The 24,892-nt window shown below is 53.2% G+C and overlaps 1 protein-coding gene and 1 long non-coding RNA gene across 5 annotated transcripts; one reads left to right on the forward strand and one right to left on the reverse strand.

Moving 5' to 3' along the window:
- Positions 1–4,064, reverse strand: LOC309665865. 2 transcript variants are annotated; one of them, XR_014266734.1, is made up of 3 exons: positions 3,883–4,064; positions 2,762–3,372; positions 1–2,050 (listed from the first exon to the last, which is right to left on the reverse strand). It is a non-coding gene; the product is annotated as an uncharacterized lncRNA (long non-coding RNA). The 2 variants fall into 2 exon arrangements; XR_014266735.1 differs by lacking the exon at positions 3,883–4,064 and having other exon boundaries at positions 2,762–2,820; positions 3,256–3,781.
- A 25-nt stretch (positions 4,065–4,089) lies between these two features.
- Positions 4,090–23,344, forward strand: NOM1 (nucleolar protein with MIF4G domain 1). 3 transcript variants are annotated; one of them, XM_082472632.1, is made up of 11 exons: positions 4,090–5,100; positions 6,618–6,745; positions 7,425–7,620; positions 11,822–12,145; positions 13,743–13,853; positions 14,581–14,748; positions 15,333–15,454; positions 16,258–16,390; positions 16,856–16,987; positions 18,679–18,788; positions 19,105–20,112. In XM_082472632.1, exons 1-11 carry the CDS (start codon positions 4,159–4,161, stop codon positions 19,277–19,279), a joined length of 2,541 nt encoding a protein of 846 aa, XP_082328758.1. In that variant the 5' UTR covers positions 4,090–4,158; the 3' UTR covers positions 19,280–20,112. The 3 variants fall into 3 exon arrangements, with proteins under 3 accessions (XP_082328758.1, XP_082328760.1, XP_082328759.1); XM_082472633.1 differs by having other exon boundaries at positions 4,091–5,100; positions 6,621–6,745; XM_082472634.1 differs by lacking the exons at positions 18,679–18,788; positions 19,105–20,112 and adding an exon at positions 22,829–23,344.
- The last annotated feature ends 1,548 nt before the right edge of the window (positions 23,345–24,892 follow it).

Here is a 24,892-nt window from a genome sequence, read left to right on the forward strand (position 1 = left end):
CACACACAGAGGGATGTTTGCTGTGGCATTGTTTAATAGTGCAAAATACACATATATGTTTTTAAAAGGAAACAAATGTTCACCATTAGCAGATTGGTTACATAAATTATGTCCATAAAGCCACTGAAAAGAGTGAGGGACCCAGAATCGGCGGTTCTCAGCTGTTAACGTGCTGGAGAGGCTGCCGGGATCCTGGAAGGCTGATAAATGCAGATTCTGGCCCAGTGGGTCTGGGGAGGGCCCGTGATGCTGCGTTTCCAACAGGCCTCCAGGCAACGCTGCATAGTCAGGACACAGTTTACTGACATGGGGACAAAAACCTGAGCTGTATCATCAAGAGCAAAAGGGAAACTGCAAGCGATACGTCCTATTTTGGTAAAGAGTAATCGTAACGCAAGTTAATGTGTGCCTTGACTATCTGGAAGGAAATGTATTTCTGGGAGGAAGAGCTAGAGGTGGGCTTCCCCTTTCTACATTACACATTTAACTACGATATTTCTGGGTTTTACGGTGAGCATGAATTATTTTTGTACCAGAAGAAACAATATCTTAAATTAAGCAATCAATAAATTGACACATTGAAACAAAAAGTTTGTGAACCTGAGCGTTATGGACTGAATGTTTATGTTCCCCCCAAATTCATATTTTTAATCCTAACCCCCAAAGTGAAGGTGTTAGGAGATGGGGTCTTTGCAAGGTGATTAGGTCATGGGGGTGAAGCGCTGATGATGGGATTAGGGCCTTTATAAATGGGACCCCAGGGAGCTCCCTCCCCCCCTCCCCCAGGGGTGGACACAGCGAGAAGACGGCCGTCGATGAACCAGGAAGCGGGTCGCCACCAGACACTGGATCTGCTGGCACCCTGTTCTTGGACTTCCAGCCTCCAGAACCATGGGGAACGAATGTCTGAAGTTTCAGCCGCACAGTTCATGGTGTTCTGTTATAGGAGCCCAAACGGACTAAGACACAGAGTGAAAGGTTACACTTCAACTGTATATCATATTACTCTTAATAGATCATTCGTGCTATTATTTTAAAGAGCTGTCAGCAACCAGCAGTTTTTTCCAGGCTGGGGAACAAGTGTCTGATGCAACAGCCTCTGTCTGCCCATCAATTCTGATCCACCTCAGTCAGCCCTGCCAGCTGCGGGGCCATCGCTTCAAAACACAGCCCCGTTCCAGTTACCCCGCCCCCACCCACCCACGTGTCCACCCAGAACACCGCACCGGCTCCCCACTGGTCCCAGCATCAACACCAGGCCTGGCCTCGCCCACTTCTCCGACGCCTCTTGCCCACACACGCACGCACACACATGCCAGCGTCCTGCCCTACTACCTGCCGTGGGCCCTCTGTTGCACGTGCGTCAGCCCCTGTGTCATTCGTGTACTGCTCCATGTTTGCAACCAGATGCTAAAGCCGCCTGTTCCTCCCCAACCAGGCCCTTTCACCAGGACCAGGGAAAGGTACCAGCCGTCCAGCGCCCTCACGCCTGCCGACCCCTCCAGGCTCGGAGAGACACAGCTTCTCCAAGTGCCAGGCAGTCAGAATCGCTGCAAAGGCCTCCTGCACGTTAGGATCTTGGGGTTGAAAAAGAACCCCAAGATTTGCCCACATCAATCCCCCACAAAGTCTTCGAAGTCGTGGCTTCAGAGCAAAGAAAGTTCTGAGCAAGCTTGGTCCCAGGTTGGAGCAGGTGCAGAGGATTCTGGAAGCTGGCTTTTTTTTTTTTAGCCGCATTGGGCCTTCGTTGCTGCGCACGGGCTTTCTCTAGTTGCAGAGAGCGGGGGCTACTCTTCATTGCGGTGCGCCGGCTTCTCGTTGCGGTGGCTTCTCTTTATTTCGGAGCACGGGCTCTAGGCATGCGGACTTCAGTAGTTGTGGCACGTGGGCTCAGTAGTTGTGGATCGCAGGCTCTAGAGCGCAGGCTCAGTAGCTGTGGCGCACGGGCTTAGTTGCTCCGCGGCATGTGGGATCTTCCCGGACCAGGGCTTGAACCCGTGTCCCCTGCATTGGCAGGCGGATTCTTGACCACTGCGCCACCAGGGAAGCCCTGTAATCAGATGTTTAACCATGTCCTTTAAGTCTTTTGTTATTTATAGATATTTTTGTACTCTGATGCTGTTACAAAAAGTGCTTCATCACCAAGGAGATTCATAGAAAGGCTATGGAAGCAATTACAGCAGTTCCACACCAAGATGATGGCTATGCAAGGAATACAGCCCATACTGACTTAAAACAAGGAGCTGTCCTGCCCCGGGGCCCCTAGATCAGGCATCCAGAGATTTTTACTCCTTGACAGGCAGGGTCAACGCCCCTACCCAGGCTTGAAGCAGTTACAGAAGACGGACCATTGCCCTTCTGCTTCCCATAAGAATATGGGAGTAAAATCTCTGCGGGGGGGCGGGGATGAAGCAGGAGGGGAGGGGTCAGGGCACAACCTTTGGAAGAATGACATAGCCCGAGGACATGACATAAACTGATTAGAACCAAATGGGTCCAAGATGGCGGACAAGTCACCTTCCACTAGACCTCGAGCCTCAGTACACGCTTACTGTAACACATCAGCAAGCGAAATGACACACCCACAGGCACCACGACAGTTCCAATGCCAACCATAAGTATCAAAAAGTGGGCGGTGGCCCAATTCCTGGAAATCCCCGCCCCTTCCTAAAATAGCTGGAATATTCCTCCCACTCATTACCTTATGAAATTACGCACCCCCATAAAAACTGACAACACCATACCCTGGGGCCTTTCTCACCTTCTGGATGGCCCACACTCTGTGGAGTGTGTTTCTCTATAAATAAATCCACTTCTTACCTAAAAAAAAAAAAATCTGATTAATTTCATGACAGCCCTGTGGGATGGGCACTCTGATCTCCCTGCTCTGCAGACGGGACGCTGAGTCTCCGTGGGTTGGGCAGGTCACACACAGTGACGTCAGGATCTGAGCCGAGCCCGCAGCCCCGGCTTGAACTTCCATCCCGGTGTCACTCTGGTCCCTCCAGGAAGATTTCTTTGCTGGTCACCATTAAGCCCTGAGTACTGTTGGTCCCCAGCTCCCACCTTCCCGTCTGTTGTATTCGCTTCCCAGTACAAATCACCCAGTGACAAAGCGCCACAAACCAGGCAGCTTAAAACAGACATTTAGAGCCTCCGTCCTGAGGCTGAAAGTCGGAAATCAAGGTGTACGCGGGGTGGGTCCCTGGGGTGGGTCCCTCCGGGTGGGTCCCTCCCAGGGCTGCAGGACAGGACCTGCTCCAGGCCTCCTCCAGCTTCTGATGTGGCTGCAATCCTTGGAGTCCCTGGGCTCGAGGAGCATCTCCGCCATCGCTGCCTCGGACATCGCATGGCCTTCTACCTGTGTGTGAGCTGTGAGCCTCAATTTCCCTCTTAAGAACACCTGTCTTTGGATGTAGGGCCTGCCCAATCCAGCAAGGCCTCCTCCTAACTTTGCATCTGCAAAGGCCCTATTTCCACACGAGGGTACGTCCACAAATTCCAGCGGACTTGAACTCTGGGGGGGTACCAATCACCCCAGGGGGCGGCTGTCCATGGAGCGGTAATCAGGGAACATCATCCCCGGGAATCCCAGCAATCCTAATAAGGGACAGGTGCGTCATTACGCGGAGCGCGGAGGGACCTGAGGCCCGAGGTTGAGTGAAAGGAGCAGTGAGCTCAGGACTAAGCTTCCCGTGAGCAACACGCAGCGACACACCGCGTCGTCCCATGGCTCCACCCGCGCTCCACCCGCGCTCCACCCGCGCTCCACCCGCGCTCCACCCGCACACGCGTCCGCAAGGATCCACCCCCACCCCTACCCCTACCCCTACCCCGTAAGCGCGGTTACTACTGTGGCACGTCGTTAGGCGCCTTCTTTACCATAATCTCTAAAGTTTTCGTTTTTAAACGAGAATGTATTTGTGCGCATTCGAAAGTTAAAGTTTACAGTCTTTTAAGAGCAGGCACCGTTTGCTGCCGTGCGGCTCCCTGCGCTGCCGCCCTCCCGCCAGCAGGGGGCGCCGCCCCGCCCCGCGCAGCGCGCCGCTCTCCGCCCGGAAGTCTCGCCCCGACCGGAAGTCGCGCGTCGGCGCCTCCCGGAAAATATCGGAGCCTACGAGCGCTGCAGCCCTGGTCCCGAGCGGCTGCCGGGGGCACATGGCCCGCGGGAAGCGCCGAGCCGGGCGCGGGCCGCGCCGCGGGCCTGGGGGAGGCGGGGAGGGGGCCCTGAAGCGGCTAAAGCTAGCAGTGGAGGAGTTCGTGCAGGCGACCTCGGAGGGCGAGACCCCCGGCGGCCGCGAGGGGCCCCGGGCTCAGGGACGCGTGCGCCCGGGCGGGAGGAAAAGCCGCAGGGAGCTGAGGAAGGAGAAGCGGCACCTGAGGAAGGCGCGCCGGCTCCAGAGGACGGCCGGCCCCTCGCAGGGCCCGGGCCCGGGCGGCGGCGGAGCCGGGGGAGCGAGCGGCCCCCGGGCGGAGGCGACGCAGGAGGAGGACGGCCAGCCGTCCCCACGGCGGGCCTCGAGGCCGTCCGAGGGGCTGCGACCTCCCTCGGTCCCGGCCAAGGCCGGCCAGGCCCAGGCCAGGGGTCCCCTCGGCAGGACCAAGGCCCCCGCAGCCGCCGCCGCTGCCCGGAAACGGGCACTTCTGGCGGCCAACGAGGAGGAGGACCGAGAGATCCGAAAGCTGGAGCGGTGCCTCGGTTTGAACAAGCGCAGAAAGAAGGGTGACGGAAGCTCCGTGCCTCCTAGCTTTGCCCGGGATGGGCTCGACTACATCCTGGGAGCCCTGGACTCTGGGAAAAGTAGTGGCTGGTATGAAAGCAGCAGTGAGGAAGAGGAGGAGGATGCGGGACAGACACTCCCCGAAAGTGACACCGAGGACGAACGGGAGGAGCAGGATGTGGAAGACGAAGGCGAGCGGGAGGCAGAAGCGGGAGCGCAGAGCGAGGAGGAGGACCAGCAGGATGTAGGCGAGGGACAGCGAGAAGCCGGAGGAGCGGAGGGGAGAACGAAGGAGGAAGGGAGGAAAAAGAGAGTCCGTTTTGCCGAAGATGAAGAGAGGAGTGAAAATCCCTCGGAGGATGTTGACGCAAACGATAAGGTATTAGATTGTGAACAACCTGAGTCCTCTGGGATTTCCTTCAAAATAACGGGTGGGGCAGAGCATGGGACAGAAGTGACACCGTTGATGTATGGATAATTGTTTGAGCTGAGTGTGGGTCTGTCGGGTTATTTAAATTTCCACAATAAAGAGACAGGGAGAAAAACATCCCTAGAGACCTTTCTATCCCAGGGACTTACCGGCCGTTCCCACCGTTGTCCTAAGGCCACATCCTCACTCGGTTCACTGCCTCAGCCTCCAAACCTGACTTTGGCTCCCCTCCGCCATGCTTTGTTCCCACCTCCCGTGTACCCTGGGGACTCCTGCACCGTCCCTGAGTCACCCCTGCCACACCTAGTCCTTTTTCTGTCCAGCTGCTCCTGGAGTGGATCCTTCTAAAGCACAGAGCTGATCTCCAAGACTCCCTTGGATAAAGTCTCACGCGGACGACCAGGTTTAGAACCCACAGCAGAGCAGACGAGGCCTCACGTGCTGGCCCCTTGCCTGTTAAAACGGCGTCACCTCCACACGCACCTTGAAGGCGGCCTTACGGCATTGCCTGTGTTTCCTTCTCCACTTCTCACCATTTCACCCTTCTGCCTCTGAGTATATTATTTCTTCTGTCTGCAAGGCCTTTCCTCCATTTCTCACTGTTTGTGTTTATCTGTTAAGGTCACACATCTCTGGGAATCTTTTCCCCTCCTGAAGGATATGAAGTGTCTTTCGTTTCTGTCCTTGGTGCCTTAGCACCTGGCACTCTGTGAGCAGTGCCCAAGTGCCATCGGTTCCTCTCTTAGCACTTTAAGTTTTGACTGTTCCCAAGTCTCTTTCACAGCCTGTGGAGGTGTAATTGACATACTAACGGGTGTCTCAAGAGCAAGTTTCTGTGTATGAAAATGTGCTTTCTCCAGCTCAGCTTAAAGCCCGACAGCAAGGGTCATGCGTTACAGACGTCTGTCTCCTAAAGGCTTGTCAGGGAGTGTTGGTCGGTGGTAATGGCTTGTAATCCTCTCAGTTGAAAATCTAGGAAATAGTGAGTAGTGGATTGATTTTGATTTTATCATGTAAATTTAGATGTTGGTTTTGACAGGTTTGAAACTACTTAGGACCGCTTTTTCTCCAAAACTGGTGATGCACTTAATTTAGGTGTTTGTGCGCTGCCGTGCCTACTGTGAACTGAGGCTGGCAGAAGTGTAGAATACAGGGCTCTGTCGGGTAGACAAGGGGGGCGGGGGGGCGCAGCCAGGTCTGAAGAGTTACAGAGGGAAAAGTAAGGTGATGAAATGTAGTGTTGATGTTAATGTAAATAATGACGTCCATCGTCCCGGCCATGGCGTGCTTGTCCAGGACTGGAGCGGGCACTCGGGAAATAGCTGATGTTCATGAAGCAGCAGTAGTCAGTAGTGACAGCCTCTCCCAGTTCTCGGGAATTGAATATCTAAGTGTGAGTGTAGCAAGGGGAAAGGTGGGGTGTAGCCAATGTACATTTTTTGGTAATTTATTTCTGTCCTTTCAAGCAGAGTCTTTGTGAAAATGGTGGAAAGTACATCCCACCTCACGTGAGGCGAGAAGAGGAGACAGTGGATGCCCAGAAAAAGGAAGAACTAGAGAGGCTCAAGAAACAGGTCAAAGGTCTGATTAACAGGTAACCTCGAGACAGTGTATTGTGTCACTTCAAGAGATTGTCTCTTTCCTAAAAACACAGGAATGGTTCTGGGAATTAAACCAAAGCCTGCATTGCCGCCTTTTTTTTTTTTTTTTAATTTCTTTTTAACTAAAACACTCTTCTTGGTGCGTCCTGGGGTTTTACTGAACATGCCATCTGATGTTCGGAGTTGGCACAGCTGCAGTGCATATACCTCCTCCCATCCCCACCCAGCACAGCCCTTACCTCCATGTTAGGAAATAAAAGATTCTTGTGCCAGCAGAAAATGGAAAAGTTGGGCTTTTTTCCAACAGTACATGTGGATGTGCTAACGATGGTTCCCTGCCTCTGCCCGGGGAGGTCGGGTAAGGATATCAGTGGAGTCTCCTCGTCACAGTCTCTGTGGTCTTGAAGGGAATCCTGCGTGTGCCTTACTGTGGCCGCATTTCAGCTGGAAGGACAGCAGTTAATGTTATTTGAAGATTCCAGAAGATTCTGTGTTATGTACATACGTACTGGATTATTGGGACAGGATAAGAATTGTTCATGGGTCAAATACATACACAAGAGAGGATCTATTGGAAGTATTAATAACTTTTTCAATTTTTTTTAATTGACCTAAAAAAATAATTCTTGATTTGAAACAGCACTGTCGCTCTGTTTTTCCAACTGTCTGCAGGCTGAGTGAGCCGAACCTGGCCTCCATCAGTGGCCAGCTGGAGGAGCTGTACATGGGCCACAGCAGGAAGGACATGAATGACACTCTGACGGGCGTCCTCCTGAGCGCCTGCGCCCCGGACGCGGCCATGCCCGCCAGGCTGGTGATGGAGCATGTCCTCCTGGTCAGCATTCTTCACTGCACGGTTGGCATCGAGGTAGGGCTGCCTCTCTCCACCCGTTAGCTGTCCAAGTGCTGCTGGTGTCAGCGATCAGCTGACACGGCTCAAGGCCACCTTGTCTGTATCGTATCATCCTAAACCGCACTCGGTAGCTACGTGATGTTGGCCAACTTCTGCTTTTGCGCTTGGTCCCTTCTGACATGGCCTTATTGTCTGCTAGTCCTGTCCCTCTGGACTGACATCGTGGACTTGCCTTCATCTACTCTGTGTTCCCCATGGTAACAGTGACTGTTTCAGGCGTTCAGAGCACAGGGCTTTGTGTTGGGCAAGAGGCCACCGGAATGTGAGGTAAAACTGGGCATGAAGCGAGGGGACACGTGACAGTGCCTGGGCTTGGAGCCTTGATCCCCCTGGGTGGGCCACAGACCTGCCCGTGTCTGTGAAGTGGGGCCTTTGTCGGGATTCAGTGGACAGCGTGTCTAAAGCATCTCCTGTGCGGTGCCTGGTACCCAGTAGGTGCTGCTGAGGAAATAGCATCCCCGGGCCATCCGGCCCGCCCCGTGCTCTTGGTCCTTGGTCAGGGACCCTTGTGTTGGCGTCAGGGGCCCACCTCGTCCTGGGTCCTCGTCTGTCACCTCCCACGGTGAGATCGTCACCTTCCTGGTCAGCATCCGCTCCCTCCGTGTGGCTGCTTGCAGGGTTGTTGAGGGAAGTCGGTCTGGTTGCAGGCCTTTACGCTAAGGCGGACGCGTGAGTGAGTGAGTAGGCCACGAGGTGTAGTTTTCCCAGGTGGCCTTTCTGTTCACCAGAGAACGTGGTGACCCCTGGCGATCCTGGCGTGGGGCAGTACCTGTTGGTGGCGCTGTCGGGCTTCTCTGCTTTCTGATTGCCCTCCTCCCAGAGCAGGCCTCGGCAGCGACGTGTCACTGCTAGTCTGATCCCCTGGTGTAAGTCCTCGGGACTCCCAGCAGGATGAGCGGGGCAGGTATTTATTTAGCCCCGCTTTGCAGACGCAGCAAAGCCCCTGAAGGCCGTGCTGCCCCCGATCGCGGGCTGCGGACGGTTCCCGGGGCCTTGCCTCCCCGCTGCCGCTGTGCTCTTCACATCCTCCCACTCTTCTAGGACCTGCTCACAATTATGGTCTTGAAAATCATTTGGGGTCTTCCAGAGTGGGCCTGTCCGGGGCTTACTTTAAAGAGCACAGACTTTCTAGAAGGCTTCTCCTTGCATCTGCGGGAGGCTCAGCAGTGAGGGCAGTGCTGGGCGGGGAGACCAGCCACCTGGTGACCTGCCTCCCCACCCTCCCCTGGGGGCTTGGTCTGGCAGTTTCACGGCAGGGAGTGTATGCGGGAGCCTGGCCCGTGGGAAGTGCTCGGTAAAGTTAGTGCCTGTGAGCCTCGCGTGCTTGGAGCCTTTCCTCCCGCTGCAGGCTCGTCACCCTCCCTAGAGAAACCTCTGAGCCACGCTTTTCTCCTCTAGCCGAGGTCATATTGTAAGAACTTTCTGTCAAAATTTTATTGAAATTTATTTTTATTTATTTATTTATTTGGCTGGGTCGGGTCTTAGTCGCAGCACGTGGGATCTTTGTTGCAGCGTGCGGGCTTCTCTCTAGTTGTGGCGCAGGAGCTCTAGAGCACGGGCTTACTTGCCCCACGGCATATGGGATCTTAGTTCCCCGACCAGGGATTGAACCCACATCCCCTCCATTGGAAGGCAGGTTCTTAACCACTGGACCACCAGGGAAGTCCCAGTGAGAACTTTGAAAGGTGGCAACTCTGGGACCTCCTGGGCACAGGGAGGCGAGGACAGAGGAGGGGGCGTGGGCCCCGAGACCTCTGAACAGCAAACTCTCCTCAGCTGCACCAGCTGTTTAGGGAATCGCTCTTCTGGCGTAATTGTTTGATTTCTAAGGGCTTCTCTTCATTACAAAGCGTAATGGAATCACTGGATCCCTTCCTAGTGCCCTGTGATGGCTGCGATTCATTCAGCGCCATTATAGGCTGTCCTAGTGCACCCCCGGTCCTCCTGGACCATCCCGGAGTACTTGACAATCAAAACGGTTTCTGTACAGACAGCGTTTCACTGAGTTACAGAAAAAGCCGTACACCTGACCACCTACACAGTATCAGGAATCCCCTGCATTTGAAAATGCGAGATCATTGGTCCCACTTCTCATTTAAACCTTCACTAACAGCATGAGGGACAGCTGAGGTGATCGTTCCAGCGCAAGTCGCGAGGGGACTTCAGCTGGCAACAGCCACTAAAACTGGTGCCAGAGGAGGCTGAGCTGTCCAAACTCTGGTTCCACTGAACTTCTCTCAGGCCTGTGATGAGAAAAGCATCCTCACGGGGATCCACGCAGAGAGGAGCGTGAGTTACAAAGCCGCGGTGTCGGTTACTGAATTGCTTCTGAGTCGCTGAAAAATCAAAACTCAGGTCTGTGCAGATTTGTGTTAAAATCCCCAAGTCAGAATTGATTTATTTGTTTAAATAACTTTAGCAATGTGAATGTTATTCCTATTTTTAAATGCTATACTGTTATATTTTATTTTGAAGACATTAAATGGAATCTGTAATTTTGACAGATTTTGATATGATTAAATAATTCCATTTGTGTGATTGAAAACATACCTGAGTATGTTTTATACCTGAATTTTTCTTGATGTCCGCAGAATTCTAATTTCTTTTTTAAAGTTGTATTTGAATGTAATATAGTGGTCATGATAGGAGAGTATATTCTTCAGGTTTATCTTTAGAGAAGAGGCTTGAATTGGGAGTTTATAGGTTAAAGTTGTTTATTCTCAGGTCTTCAGAAACTAAAGAACACATCCAGTCTGTCAGAGCTGCCTCTGCGAAGTCACTCTTCCCTCCTGCCGATCTGGTGCCTTTCTCTGGACTCCTCTAGCATTTATTTTGTTGTGATTTGGCAGTGACATGTGTATATTTTCCTGCGACAGCCTGTCCGGTTGATCTCATCCTCACCCGGGATTTTAACTACCACACCTGCTTCTATAACCAGCCCTGCCCAGGTGTCCTACGGTTCAGGCTTTATAAGGCTTTTTTTTTTTCCCAACCTCGTGTCTTGCGGGATCTCAGTTCCCCGACCAGGGCTCGAACCTGTGCCCCCTGCGGTGGAAGTGCGGAGCGCTAACCGCTGGACGGCGGGGAACCCCGTAGGTTAAAATGATTTCACCCAGCCCGCACTTCTGCTCCCGCTCCCGGATGAACCGCTCCCGGATGAACCGTCCCCGTCAGAAGCTTCGTCAGCTGCTGTTATGCAGAAGGTTGATCTTTCCTGTCTACTGAGTGGCCACACCCTCTAGTTCTGTCGCTGGGTGACTCTTGGGCCCAGTCCGCCTTCAAGGGTCCAGCACGGCTGCGGTGATCCGCGTCCCCATTGTCTCAGCTGGAGAGTCGACATCGCTCCGCCACTGCTGGGCGCCCACACCCGTCTTCTCCCTCCAGGCCCAACCGAGCTGGAGAAGTGAGCTGTGTTAGATAGTAGTGCATTATTTTTTTTTTAAATTTTTTTTTAATAGTAATCTTTTATTTATTTATTTATTTTTATATTTATTTTTGGCTGTGTTGGGTCTTCGTTTCTGTGCTAGGGCTTTCTCTAGTTGTGGCAAGCGGGGGCCACTCTTCATCGCAGTGCGCGGGGCTCTCACTATCGTGGCCTCTCCTGTTGCAGAGCACAGGCTCCAGACGCGCAGGCTCAGTAGCTGTGGCTCACGGGCCTAGTTGCTCCACGGCATGTGGGATCTTCCCAGACCAGGGCTCGAACCCGTGTCCCCTGCATTAGCAGGCAGATTCTCAACCACTGCACCACCAGGGAAGCCCTAGTAGTGCATTTTTAGAGATATGGATGTGTCCTTAACATTCTTAACGATTTCATTTTTCCAAGGAACCAGAATGGCTGCTGGCCAGAAACAGCACCTCGTTGATTTTAAGGACAGGAAGGTGCACTTCGAGGGAAGGTGGGCGCTGGGCACCCTGCTCTGCGTCGTGTGTGGTGTGGTGTTTTTCTCTGTAAAGCACTGAGCACTCAGACTCGTGTTTTTAGAGGTTTTGCCCTGCTGGAGTACGTATCCTGCCACATGTACATTTTATGTGTTCATTTTAAAAGTACTAATTCTTTCAACATACGTTGAAGTTAAAAGAAGAAGGACCCCTGAGAGTGACTTGCTAACTTGATTCTTACACGTTTGCAGTAATGTTTTTTCTGTTTTTCATCCAGGTCGGTGCGCACTTTTTGGAGGCTGTGGTGAGGAAGTTTGCTGACGTCTATAAAAGCGGATGTGACGGGAAAGAGTGCGACAACCTGTTCGCCATCATCGCCCATTTATATAACTTCCACGTGGTGCAGTCTCTCCTCATCTATGACATTTTGAGAAAACTTATTGGAACTTTCACAGAAAAAGATATCGAACTGATCCTGTTAATGCTGAGAAACGTGGGGTTTTCCTTGAGAAAAGATGATGCTTTGTCGCTCAAGGAACTGATCACTGAGGCCCAGGCCAAAGCCAGCGGGGCAGGCGGCAAGTTCCGGGACCAGAGCAGGGTACGAGCGCGTCACCTGACCTGCTTCCTAACTGCCTAAACGCTCACACTGACCAGAACTTAAACATGAGTACCTGGGGTAAATATTGCGTTTCGTCTCCTAATGACCCCTGTTATCTTCTGCCTCATCTGGTTTTGTGGCTTCATCTTCAAGGTGTGAGTGAACCTTGTGTCTTTACTGTTGTGAATTTAAGAATCGATCTATTTAACATTCAGCCATTCAGAAGAGGTTTACTGGGCAGGCCTGGGGGGAGGGGCGAGGGGGTCAGCCCGCCTGGCCTTCTGGCTCTTCCACTCGGCAGTGAAGGGACCAAGGCTTCCATGCCTAGGTTTCCCCGTCTGGAAAGTGGGGCTCATGGTGGCCACCTCGTTTGCTGGTCTGCAGACTGAGGGGCACGGGAGAGTCATGGGAACCCCTGGGCGGGCGAGGGCTCATTTGAGGAAAAAGGAAAGCGTCCCTGTGGGGAGGCATCAGGGGCGCAGGGCAAGGGCCGGCCTCGGGGCCTCGTAAACCTTGCAGGGAACTGGGATTTTATCCCAGAGGCACGTGAAGGGCTCAGAGTGGGTTTTCATGCTGAGGTCACTTTGGCTACAGCATAGGAAAGAGAGAGAAGCCACCTCAGGGGTTGGGGCGATGATCAGCAGAGTTGCAGTGGACGTGGGTTTAGGACGTAGAAGTGGCCAGACTTGGTGGGGGGAAGGAGAGAGAGGGAGGGGTCAGGGGTCACCCCAGGTACCAGCTTGGGCCTGCGGGTGGGCAGTAGTTTGTTCAGGAGACAAACACTGGACAGGAAGACTGGCCCATTTTTGAGATGCTGAGGTGAGGGCTCGGGTTAGCTGTGAGGAGGGAGGTGTAGGCCGAGCCCGCTGAGGGTCCTGGGGGCCGCGGAGGTGGTGGTGGAGTTGCTGTGTAAGTGGGGGGGGGGCCGCTCCAGGTGGGAGAGGAAGATCGTGGGGGAGGGTCCCAGCGAAGACCCTGTCCCCGTGTTGAATGCTCAGGGGTCCCGTTTAAAACACAGACACGGCACACACAGGCATTTGGCTCGAGCTGGCCTGAAGCTGGAGGAGCTGGGCTGGGGAGTGACTGGGTGGGCTTGGAGTCCTTGAGCGCTGATGGACGCGGCCTAAAGCTGGTCGTGGTGACGGCCGCACAGCCCCGAGTGTGCTCCGTGGGCGCTTGCTGTGTGAGTTACGTCTCAGCTGAAGTGAACGTTGGGGGGAATCTCAGACAGGCTCTGTGGGAAGTCTTTGTGCTGTTCTTGAAAGTCTTCTCTTAAGTACGATGTCATTTCCAGTTTAAAAGTTAGAAAAGCAAAAAGGCCAGGAGTGGGAAGAGGTTGCAGACGCGGTGGGGAAGGAGGGCGACTGAGACCGGGGGCTGGTGGGGGCGGAAGGGCGCGCGGCCCGGGCGTGTTCTCGGCCCACGGGGCGGGGGAGCCCTGGGCGGCTGCTGAGGTCGGTGCCACCTCTCCCAGAGGCGCCCCTGCCCCGTCCTCGGCGGCGGTGACCACGTGCGCAGAGGCGGTGTCTTTCTCCCCACGGTGAAGCGTTGTTGGTTCCCGGCATTTGAGATAATGGCTTTTCCCGTCTGTCTCCAGGTTCGCTTCATGCTGGAGACGCTGCTGGCCCTGAAGAACAACGACATGCGGAAGATCCCGGGCTACGACCCCGAGCCCCTGGAGAGGCTGCGGAAGCTGCAGAGAGCCCTGGTAGGCACCCTCCTTCCTGGCCGCCTGCGCTGCTGGGTCTGCGCCAACCCCCGTGAAGTTCCGGAGGGCGGTGTAGCCACAGGTCAGGTGCCTGCCTGGTTAGCGGGGGTTCCCAGACGTGAAAGGCAACTGCACGTTTCTGTGGGGCGATCCTCCCTGTGAGCTGCGTGTGTCCCACGCTGAGCCCTCTGCCCTCGGCCGCGCCGGAGAATCGCGGGAGGACCCTCTGATCACTTTGGAACAGGGCCCGGGCCGGGGTCCCACCAGGACCAGGGAGGCCAGCCTGGGGAGTGGGAGCTCGTCTTTTTAAGCTCCCCAGAGCTGCTCAGCGTGGGGCCGCTCAGGCGAGTCCTTCGGCCCAGGCACCAGTCAGACCCAGAGTGGCCTCCTCCGGCAGACCCCCGGCCCCTGCTGGTGGAGTCCTCACTGCCGGCCCGTGGGGCGCGCCTCCTGCCCGAGTCTGAGCCTCTCTGCCCACCCCCGCCCGTGACAGCTGTTCTAAGACAAGTGTTTTGGGTGATAGACCCACAAAGCCCAAACACACACACTGAGAGTTTACCTCGAACTCTGGCATTATTCCTAACCGGTTAACTGTCCCAGCTGTCAGTGACCCATCACAGCTTTCACGCACCAGAAACGCTGTTATCCAAGCTGGAAAGAGCCGGGGTCGCTGTTGCCCAGGCTCTGAGTTGCTGCGGCCTCCACCGGCTGCTGTTTTCTCAATCAGCTGCGAGGTGCTGGCTCAGGGACAGAGACTCAGCTCCGCGTCTCCTGGGACAGCATCCTGAACGCCGAGCGGACCGGGCGCTGGTGGATCGTGGGGTCCGCGTGGAGTGGCGCCCCGATGATCGACAGTGGTCAGCAGAAGACCCCGCAGAAGCAGCTCACGGGGACGGTACGCGGCCCGTGCTCGCCACCGCCAAGCGTGTGACCTGTGTCCCCACGCGGCTTTCCCTGGGTTTATCTGAAGACCTTATAGAAATGGCTACTGCTTTGTGGTATCATTTAATTCCATTTCTGTTATTTCCTTTTAAAGTCTCAAAATGTTAGGAAAGGGACTTAAACGTTGAGTGGAGCGAGGGGAGTGCAGGACGATCACCCGGTCATCCTGGCCTCCCGCCCTCCTGGCTGTCCTGGCCCCCAGCCCCTCGGCCGCAGCGCTAACCTCGCCTTCATTCCACTGGTGCTTGGACTGGCCGACCCTCTGCTCCCACAAAGCCTCCCATATCGAGCGGTTTTCTCCTCGCGGGCTTGCTTTGCCTCTTGCTATTTTTCCTTTGTGGGGGCGCCGGGGGGTTTGCTCAAGAATAAAGGTTCCGCGTTTACATACATGCATTTACGCATACCTTACAGTTACCCTTGGGTCAAGCCACAGAATTACACATACTACTTCTTAAAAACTTAGTAACCACGCTAAACCAAAGAACAACTTTCACTGAAACGTCTGTATGATCTACACCCGGTCGTCCCTCTTTCCAGGTTAGCTCGAAGATACTGGAGCTTGCCCGAAAGCAGAGAATGAACACCGACATCAGGAGAAACATATTTTGTACAGTTATGACTAGTGAAGACTTTCTGGATGCATTCGAGAAGCTCCTGAAGTAAGCCTGTGTGTGAGCCTCTGCTCCGTTATTGAGTTGGGTGCCACGTCGTGGAGGCCGGGGCCCTGCCCCTTCCCACCCGCTGCCCCGCGCCACGGGCTGCAGTCCAGCTCCTGCTAACTGACCGCTGGTAGCTCCAGATTAAGATGGTTTATGATCTGTTTTGATTGGAAAAAATCAGGTGACCACCTGACAGTTCCCGGTGGCTGTTGTTTGTCATGAGTTGCTTAAAGCCTTCCTGTTAAAGTTGTCTTTCCGATTACATCTAAATTAAACTTCCTGTTTAATTTAGTTGTGATTATATTACAACTTCTATAATTAGTTGTAATGAGATTGAAAAGCATCTGTGTACAAAGTACATCTAAAAAGTCTAATAATTAATTTTCCTTTATTTGCTTCAAATTCAGAAGGAAATGCAAGGGAAATGTTGCAGGACTACAGATGCTTGTCCAGAGTCAACACTATGCACTAAAAGGATGGCTTTTACTGCGTGCAAACCAGACCATACGTTTTAGAAAAAAAAAAAACAAAGGCCCACAGCTGAGGCCCTGTTTGTTGTCGGTCGGTCACCAGTGACAGGCCTTTGTAGAGCCTGGGGTCCCCTCCTTCTGCCACGTTGTTGGAAAGCCTGAGGCCAGAGGCTGGGGCCGGGCCTGGATCTCCAGTCCTGCTCCCCGACCCTGTCTACTCGGCCCACTTGACCCAACTGCCAGACAGGATATGTTCCCCTCAAAGATTTCTGCCTTGAAGCTGTTAAAATTTGGCGAATTGAAGGTTTAGTCCTCGCTATTCCTGTCTTACAGGCTAGGGCTTAAGGATCAGCAGGAGAGAGAAATCGTCCACGTCCTCGTAGACTGCTGTCTTCAAGAGAAAACGTACAACCCTTTCTACGCGTTCCTGGCGGGCAAGCTCTGTGACTACGCGAGGAGCTTTCAGGTGACAGCTGGGAGGCCGGCTGCCTGTGTCCCACTCTCCTCTCTAACCACCCTGGCTGGCTCGGCCCTCCTGGGATGCGGGGCCTGAGTCAGGGGCCACCCCGGCCAAGAGCTGTGTGCAGAGCGTGGGCACAACCTGAGCCGTGTCCCCATGTCACCTTTCCCTGTCACAGATGAGGGGTCATGACCCGCGTAACCGGCGAGTGCCTCTGGTTTATGCTGCACCATCTTTTTCTAATGTTTCTGCTGATTTAAGGGAAAATACCGTAATGGAAAGAAATTACTGTGAAGCTATTTCAAACTACTGTATATAGGAAAGGAGAGTGTAGTTGCTTCTAAAAAGTCTTGATTTTTAGGATATTTTAAGTAAGTGAATAAGTACAGTACCTTTGGATTATATTTTTAGTGATTTATTCTAATAATTTGTTGAATTTTACCTTTTTCTTTTTTTCTTTGTGTTATTTAGATGACATTCCAGTTCAGCATATGGGACAAATTTCGGGACTTAGAAACTCTGCCAGCCACTAACTTCTCTAACTTGGTTCACCTGGTGGCCCACTTGTTGAAGACAAAGTCACTGCCACTTTCCATTTTGAAGGTGTGTATAACGTGGGGGATGATTTGAAGCACTGAAGATGATAGTGTGAGGTTGAGCCTTGAGCCGCGTGGGGTCGGGGCACTGGCCCCAGCACAGTCGTAGTCTGAGTGTAGCTTTACAGTCGGCCTCCGTATCCTGGTTCCACACGTGAGGATTCAACCAGCTTTGGAGCGTGTGGTCCTGCAGTGCGTGTTTAGTGAAAACAGTCCTCATGTAAGTGGACTACACAGTCCAAAGCCGAGTTCAGGGGCCAGGTGTAATTCTGTATGTTTGGTACCTTAGAATATACGTTTCCTTAGATCCTGACTCACCTGAAAAACACTCTCATTATCAGACCATCATAGGAAATCGCCAGGTGAGCGTGCAGTGTGAAGTTGCCTAGTAGCTCAAGGCGCCGTTACAGTTGTTTGCTCCTTTACACGAATCAGTCTCGGGACTTGCGGTGCGTGTGTGGGCCATCCTGAGCCCTGCGGCGGCCGCTGCCCCGTCAGAAAGCAGTGGGGACGTGGGAGCTGTGCCGAAGCTGGGCTCCTGCCGCCCCTCCCGTGGCCGTGGCACATCTTTCAGACCAGGGGCATCCTCGCCCCCGTCCAGTTCCCACGTTGACTCGTCAGAGACGACGAAACGCACATGCTCTGGAGGTGGTCCGGGGTGGGCAGCGAAGCCTAGACGTGAGAGGAGGGTCAAGGTGGCCTGGGCAGTAGGACCTCGGGGGCCTGGGGGTCCTGACGGTGTGGGCTGTGAGAGAAGCTGAGGGGCAGGGGTAGCTGGGGGCCCGGCCTCTCGCCTTCTGCTTCCTGACCCCTGGGACAGGCTCGGCTGCGGTTTCCTGTCTGTGTTTATGTATTTGTTCACCAGAGCGCCTGTCGAGTTAACTGCGCGTTCCTTAGGGGTGTGCCCTTGGGTTTTGGCTGCTGTACTGAAAATGAGGGCCAGAGCCTCGTCCCACATTCCAGAACTGGGGAGAATTTACACACGGAGAGCTAGTGCCTTCTTGCTGGGGGAGTCTTGCCTTCGGTTTACTTGAGTTTGAGCTCAGAATGGAACAGGACGTGGCGTGTCCCTCAGATGCAGCCCATCCTGGAGAAGCCTTGAAGCAGCCTGGCCCCTCCGTACCCCACAGGGCTCTGGCTGTAGGCAGCACCCGTGTCTGCCTGTGGTTAACCAGGCTCTTGATGTCCTTTTACAGTTATTTAATTCAGCATAAGCTTGAAATTTATCCATGTTGATATCTGCAGTTCTGCCCTTAGATTTTATTACTGCTGTATAGTATTCCACTGTGTAAGTATACTATGATTGTTATATATGTGAATTAGTCTCTTCTGGATCTAAATTCTGTGTGTGTGTGTGTGTGTGTATGGTTTTAATTCGGGGATAGTTTCTTTAAGACATGGAGATAATCGTTTCAACTCCAGGAATGAGATTCCTGATTCGCCAGGTACCCATCCGCCCCCGGACCTGACTCAGCACTGCCGAGTTGCTCTCGCCAGTGGTGTGCACGCCCTGCAGCAGTGCACGAGCGGTCCCAGGGCCCCGCGTCCTTGCTGACAGCTGTTCATTTTATAAAACTGGAAATAGCCTTAGTTAAGGGGCAAGGGGAGCAGTAGTTTTTTACTCAAACTATAGTCAGAAGTCACTGCAAAGTTGGCTCAACAGTGTAACTTAACTATTTTTTATCCGGACTCTGTTAGGTCGTTGAATTCAGTGAATTGGACAAACCCAGAGTCCACTTTTTACGAAAAGTGTTACATATGCTGCTCATGGAAACGGAAGTTGAAGACCTTGGTTTAATTTTTGCAAGGTTTGTTCCCAGCTCTTTCGATAAAACATGTGGAAAAGAGGAGAGAAATTGTTTTCACCTGTGTTGTTTTATAAAAGCAAGTTTGTTTTACTTACATGTAGCTTTTCAGTTTTAATTTTAATAATATCCTGAACATTAATTTGGGGAACATGAGACTTGCCTTATAGCAAACAGAAAATGATTTCTGACAGATAGCATATTAAGTTCTTACTTGAGAATTCTGGCCAGATGGAAGCTAGGTACGTCCCCCGCTTCGGGGTCCCTAGGGCTGAGACGGGGGCCGGCTGGTCACTGACGCGTGTCCCTTCCTCCTCAGGGTGTCCGACAGCCCCGCGCTGGGTCTGCTGCGGGAGGGCCTGAAGCTCTTCATCAGCCACTTCCTGCTGAAGGGCGGGCAGGCCCACGGGGGCGCCGAGGAGGCCAGCGCGCTGCGGGAGAGAGCCGAGCTCTGCGCCGGGGCCCTGCAGGGGAGGGCGTCCCTGAGGCCGTAGCCGGGGCTGGGGGCCAAGGGGTGCTCATTCGCCTGCGATGTGGGGCCGCAGCACAGTCTGTCGTGTTTAAAATATTCTATTTCGGTCCAAGGTTTTACGGTATTTGTGTTTTGAACCGTCTTCAAATACCTATATTTATATCTCTAGGAGGCGGCGGGGGAGAGGGAGGGAGGGGCGGGCCCCGGGCAGCAATGAGGCTGCGGAGGGGGTGTGCCAATGCCTAATTTTCTAATAGACGAAGTAAGCCTCTAGAGGGTGCGGTTATAAAGAAACGGATGGCGTTTTTATTTATCTTTTATGTATTGGTTAAAAGTTCAGAAACCGTCAGTTAAACATTCCTGAGGTTTGATTGATTATTTCAAGTACGTGGCAGGCACGTGTTCTGGAAGAGTCAGCAGTTGACTCAAGCCTTGCAGGTGTGGGTGCAGCACAGCAGGGGGGCGATCCTGGTTCCTCACCTGAAGTTCTGACGTGGGAAAGGACATCTTCCTTCCCCGCGAGTGTCTGTCACTTAGACCCATCGAGTCCAGGTGTGATGCACCTTCCGGAACAACTTTGAAGTCACCAGACAGACACTGGACACAGCAGGTGCCGCCTGCTGAGCGGTGTTCTTGGGGTATAAACACGCACAGGACAGACCGCCTGCGAGGGATGAATGTTCAGGATGCACCTAAGATATAGCAGCTCTCTCCCTCCCTTCCTCTGCTCATGGACAGAGAAAGCAGATGAAGCAAAATGTGCATTGTTGGGTGAAGTTTATACACATGAAGTATATTTTTACAGTTTTTCCTTAAGTTTTAAATTATTGCAAAATAAACAATTTTCATAAAGCATTCATAATGCAGAACGCATTCTTCAGAGGTCTAAAACGTTCCAATGTCTTTTCATGAAAATAATTAACCTAATTCAAATCACTTCTGCCTCTTTTGTAAAAAAAAAAAAAAAAAAAAAATAGACCTTAGTGTAAAGCAGTGACACTGCTTCTGTTGGTTTACTTCACTGGTGAGGTGCCCCTGGATTAGCGGGAAGAGCCAGGTGGGATGGAGGGAAGGCCCTGCTTGTTGACCGTGACCAGAGCCTGGGTTCTGGGCCTGGGTGGCAGTGGCATCGGTCACCGAGAGCTCTGGGCACAGGGCTGCTGACCGGTGGGCACAGACAGCATCCCGGCCGAGATGTCACAGCAGGGTGCTGTGCGTCCCCTCAGGTGTTACTTGGTGGGGCGGATTCGGCACCCGACATTTGCTCTTGGCGCTCAGCCCGTCTGTCATTCAGTTTCAACTTTCCCAGTTGTGTGTGTGACTGTGTGTGTGCTCAGGCTGTGGTGTCTCTGAGTTACGTCAGCTCAAAGCCTCTCTTTAGGAGGACCCGAGTAAGGGTCGGGACTTGGTCGCAGTCAACGTTTGCTGGGGGCCTCCTTGGTGCCACACGTGGAGTTGAGCCCTGGGACAGCTTGAAGGGTTCAAGACCATCATTTAAGTTTGACAGGACAGGTCCTGTAGTCAAAGTGCACCAAAGAGTGATGTAGACAGCCAGCTATTCCCAGCGCTCAGGGATGGAGAGCTTTGCAAAAAGGACGTGACGTTGGGATGGGACGTGCTCTTCCAAGAGGGGCTGAGGGGGCACTCGGAGGACATGAGGGCACTGGCAGGGGGTCGAGAGTGCGAAGCCTGGCTGTGCGGGGCCCTGGGACCCAGGACAGACAGCAGGACAGGCACTTACAACCTGGTTGTGAAGGACCACTTTCTGCATGCTGAGGAGTTGGGGATTTATCTGCTCAACCATAGGAAACCATTGAAGGATTACTGCCAAGGAAGTTAAATCATCGAAGTTGTGTTTTCAAGAATTTTGCTGGACAAAGGAAGGTAGTGGGTCAGCACGTGGGCAGGCGGGTGGCAGAGACCAGGTAGATGGTCCCTGTGACCTTCCAGGCAGAAGTGATGATCCGGCCTAGGAGAGCAGCTGTGAGAAGGAAGACTCCTGGAGACGTTTCTGATGGACACGCGCCGGAAGTTGGTGCCTTTCAGTGAAGAGGTGGAGGGGCGGGGGTGGGGGCAGTTTGGGACGCGCCCGGTGGCTTGTCAACATCGGGGTCGGGGTTGAGGGTGCAGACACACCACTGGAGCTGGGGGCCTGAGGGCTGGGAGTTGGAACCCCTCGAGGAGACTTGAGTTACGAGGAGAAGGCCAAGACCGGGATGCTGGGCGCTCCTAGTGCAGAGAGCAGAGCCCGAGGGAGGGCCTGGAAACAGGCCCGGGAGTTGGGCTTTGGGGATTATCCACCAGCAATTCAGACCCATCCTGGGGGGTAGTAGCTCTGTAACAGCGCAGGCAACTTCAGGCAGTGACCATATGTGAACAAAGACGCTGTGAGCCTCTGGGGGCCTCGCGTCTCCCCGAGTGCGAAGCACTTAGGATGCACGAGCGGGTGTGTAGGGCACACCTCCACGCGCACAGGTCCAGAGAGTGTTACGAAAGGTCAGTAAAACTTAGATTTTCTTGGGAAAGTAATATTGGCCTGGGAATTGGGAGTTTTCTCTTTCTCACCCTTACATTTCGTATCATATCATATTCTGCATTGACAGAGCTGGCGGGAAAAGGGTCAAGTTCACAAGATGACATTTATCTTGAGTGGCGCTGAATAAATGATGAAAAATGATGTTTGCATGATAAGATGATGAAAGGGAAAATGGGGACCAGTTTAAAATGTTCTAAGCCTGCAGAGGTGACTTAAGAACACCCAGGGTTGTGTGTGTTTGGAAAACAATGCCTCGTGTGTGTCCACCTTGGAGCAAAGCGATTTTGACCTTGAGCACGTCCAAAGCAAGACACATGGCCATGGCCTCTGGGGGTTATCGCGTGGGCACCTTCCCACTCTCAAATATCCAGTCTGCAGGAGATTGACCCCCACTCCCGCCCCCAGCGTGGTCTGTGTCCTTTATTCCTGCCCTGGGGAACCAGCCAGTGGTCCCTTTCTTCCCTCTCCTGTGCTTCATGCACACCTGGGTCTGCTCCTGCCAACCAGAGAGGTGGAGGGGATGCCCGTCGAGGGCCCAGTGAAATACGAAACCCGGGCGGGATTCACTTCAGGCCGAGGTAAAAATGATCAAGAGCATTTAAAAATTATTTTCTATAGAAAATCATTTAAAATGGACTATTTGTTTGATTTTACTTTGTCAGAAGTGTTTCCAAACAAAGAGGGCAAATTCTTCCGCTTTTATTTTTTTGGTTTGCCCATTGTTAACACTTGCCACATTTGCTTTTTCTCTTTTTTATAATCTAATCCACATCCATTTATGCACACACACGTTTTGATGGCATCGATTGGAAGTACAGACATCATGACACTTGAGTCCCGACCCCTCATTCTCCATTACTGGTGATGCCATTACCGCATCTGAGAACACGAACATGCATTCAGTGACAGGGTCCAGCAGACAATTCCGTTTTCATACCGCCAGTTGTTCGAAACTGAATTTCCTATAGCTGTTTTTTTCCTAGACAGAATACAATCAAGGTTCAAACATTATATTTCCTTTTATTTCTCTTTTAGTATACAACACCCACCCCCGTGTAAAATTTCTCACGAAACTGGGCTTTGAAGAGTCCTGGCCCGTTGTCACGACAAATCCTGGTGGGCTTCACGTAAACATGGTTGGGAAAATCACAGCCCGGTGACACTGGCGTCTCGGGACAGACAGTACGAAGCTCACAACTGGCCACGCTCAGTCACTAATTACAGTCGAGGCCAGCAGACCTCCCCACGGCAGAGGTACGTTTTTACCTTTGTAATTATTATTATTTTTTTTAATTTTTATTTATTTATTTATTTATTTTTGGCTGTGTTGGGTCTTCGTTTCTGTGCGAGGGCTTTCTCTAGTTGTGGCGAGCGGGGGCCGCTCTTCATCGCGGTGTGCGGGCCTCTCACTGTCGCGGCCTCTCTTGTTGCAGAGCACAAGCTCCAGACGCGCAGGCTCAGTAGTTGTGGCTCACGGGCCTAGTTGCTCCGCGGCATGTGGGATCTTCCCAGACCAGGGCTCGAACCCGTGTCCCCTGCATTGGCAGGCAGATTCTCAACCACTGCGCCACCAGGGAAGCCCTACCTTTGTAATTATTAAGGGAAATTAGTCACCAAAAGTTAAGGACGTCTTACAAAGGAAAAAAATGTCGCAAAACGTGTGTTTCCTGTTCCCACCAATATTTCGCCTAGTGGGTCAGGCAGGCATTAATGATCCTTGCCAGGATCAATTATTACTTGCAAAGTGGTCATTTTCTAGTCCCATCATCCCTCCTACATTATTAACAGGCATTCTTCGTTAAAAATGGGTCTTCTTGAGGCTTCCCTGGTGGCGTAGTGGTTTAGAATCCGCCTGCCAATGCAGGGGACACGGGTTCGAGCCCTGGTCTGGGAAGATTCCACATGCCCTGGAGCAACTAAGCCCGTGAGACACAACTACTGAAGCCCGTGCGCCTAGAGCCCGTGCTCCGCCACAAGAGAAGCCGCCGCAACTAAACGCATGCTCTGCAACGAAGAGTAGCCCCCGCCCGCCGCAACTAGAGAAAGCCCGTGCGCAGCAATGAAGACCCAACGCAGCCAAAAATAAATAAATAAAAATAAATAAATTTTTAAGATGAGTCTTCTTATACCCCTCTCCCTTTTCCCGGGAAAGATCAGACTACCCATCGCGAAACGACTGAAGCCGTGACAGGCAAGTCTCTGAACGGCAGATGGCGAGACGCTACCATTGGCTGGGGCAAGTGCACAGGACTGGTTCCCAGCAGAGCCTGTGGGGGGGTTCGGCCTGGGGTGGGGCCCGTGCCCCCAGGTTGGCGACCCGCTCTCCTGCCTGTCGGGGGGAGACCCTGCCAGGTGGAGGGGAGCCCCAGCTGCGCTGGCCGAGCTTCTGTAAATCCGGGTGTGGGGTAGAGTTCCGTAGCGCAGTTCTGTTGCTCGGTCCCCGAGCGGTCCCACTTCGACTAGGCCATGGGGATGCTCTTGTTGGCCTGCCAGCTGGTCAGTCACAAGGTGTAGAAGGGAGGAGCACATCGGGCCCGGCCACTGCTGGCACCAGCCCAGCTCAAGGCCAGCCTGCTGCCAGCACACAGCAGTCACTGCATCTCTGAAATACTCTTACCTATAAAATGGATTTGCCATCGAGGTTTTCTCTGATTGTTCAAGTAGGTCTGTGAGTGCCTGGAGTGACCGTGGCAATTTCTCTAAACTCAGGACGAGTTCACTAACGGCTACTTCAGTCCGCACCACCATGGATCCTGAATCCTGTCCATTCGGGGCAGTAGGCAGGGTGACCGGCTGTCCTGGTTTGTCGCCCCAAGGGAACGGCTGCCAAGAGGTGGGTGGGCGATGGGCGCGGACGAGCAGCACCGCGAAGCAGACCCGTCGTCTGTCCAACAGGCCCAGGAAGGTTCCCAGCAGCAGCTCCGGGTCTGCGTCTATGCTCGGCATGCCCCCTTCCCCCGTGTTTGCAGCAATAACTTGGCCAAAGAAGGGGTGCTTATCAGTTTTGCTGACAGCCTGACCTCGGCAGGAGTAAGGGCACTTCTAACTCTAGGAGTCTGCGATTTTACGACCTATGATGAGCTTTGTGGCCTTCAAAGG

Source organism: Balaenoptera physalus, assembly GCF_965194825.1.
Source record: "Balaenoptera physalus genome assembly, chromosome: 8".
NCBI lineage: Eukaryota > Metazoa > Chordata > Mammalia > Artiodactyla > Balaenopteridae > Balaenoptera > Balaenoptera physalus.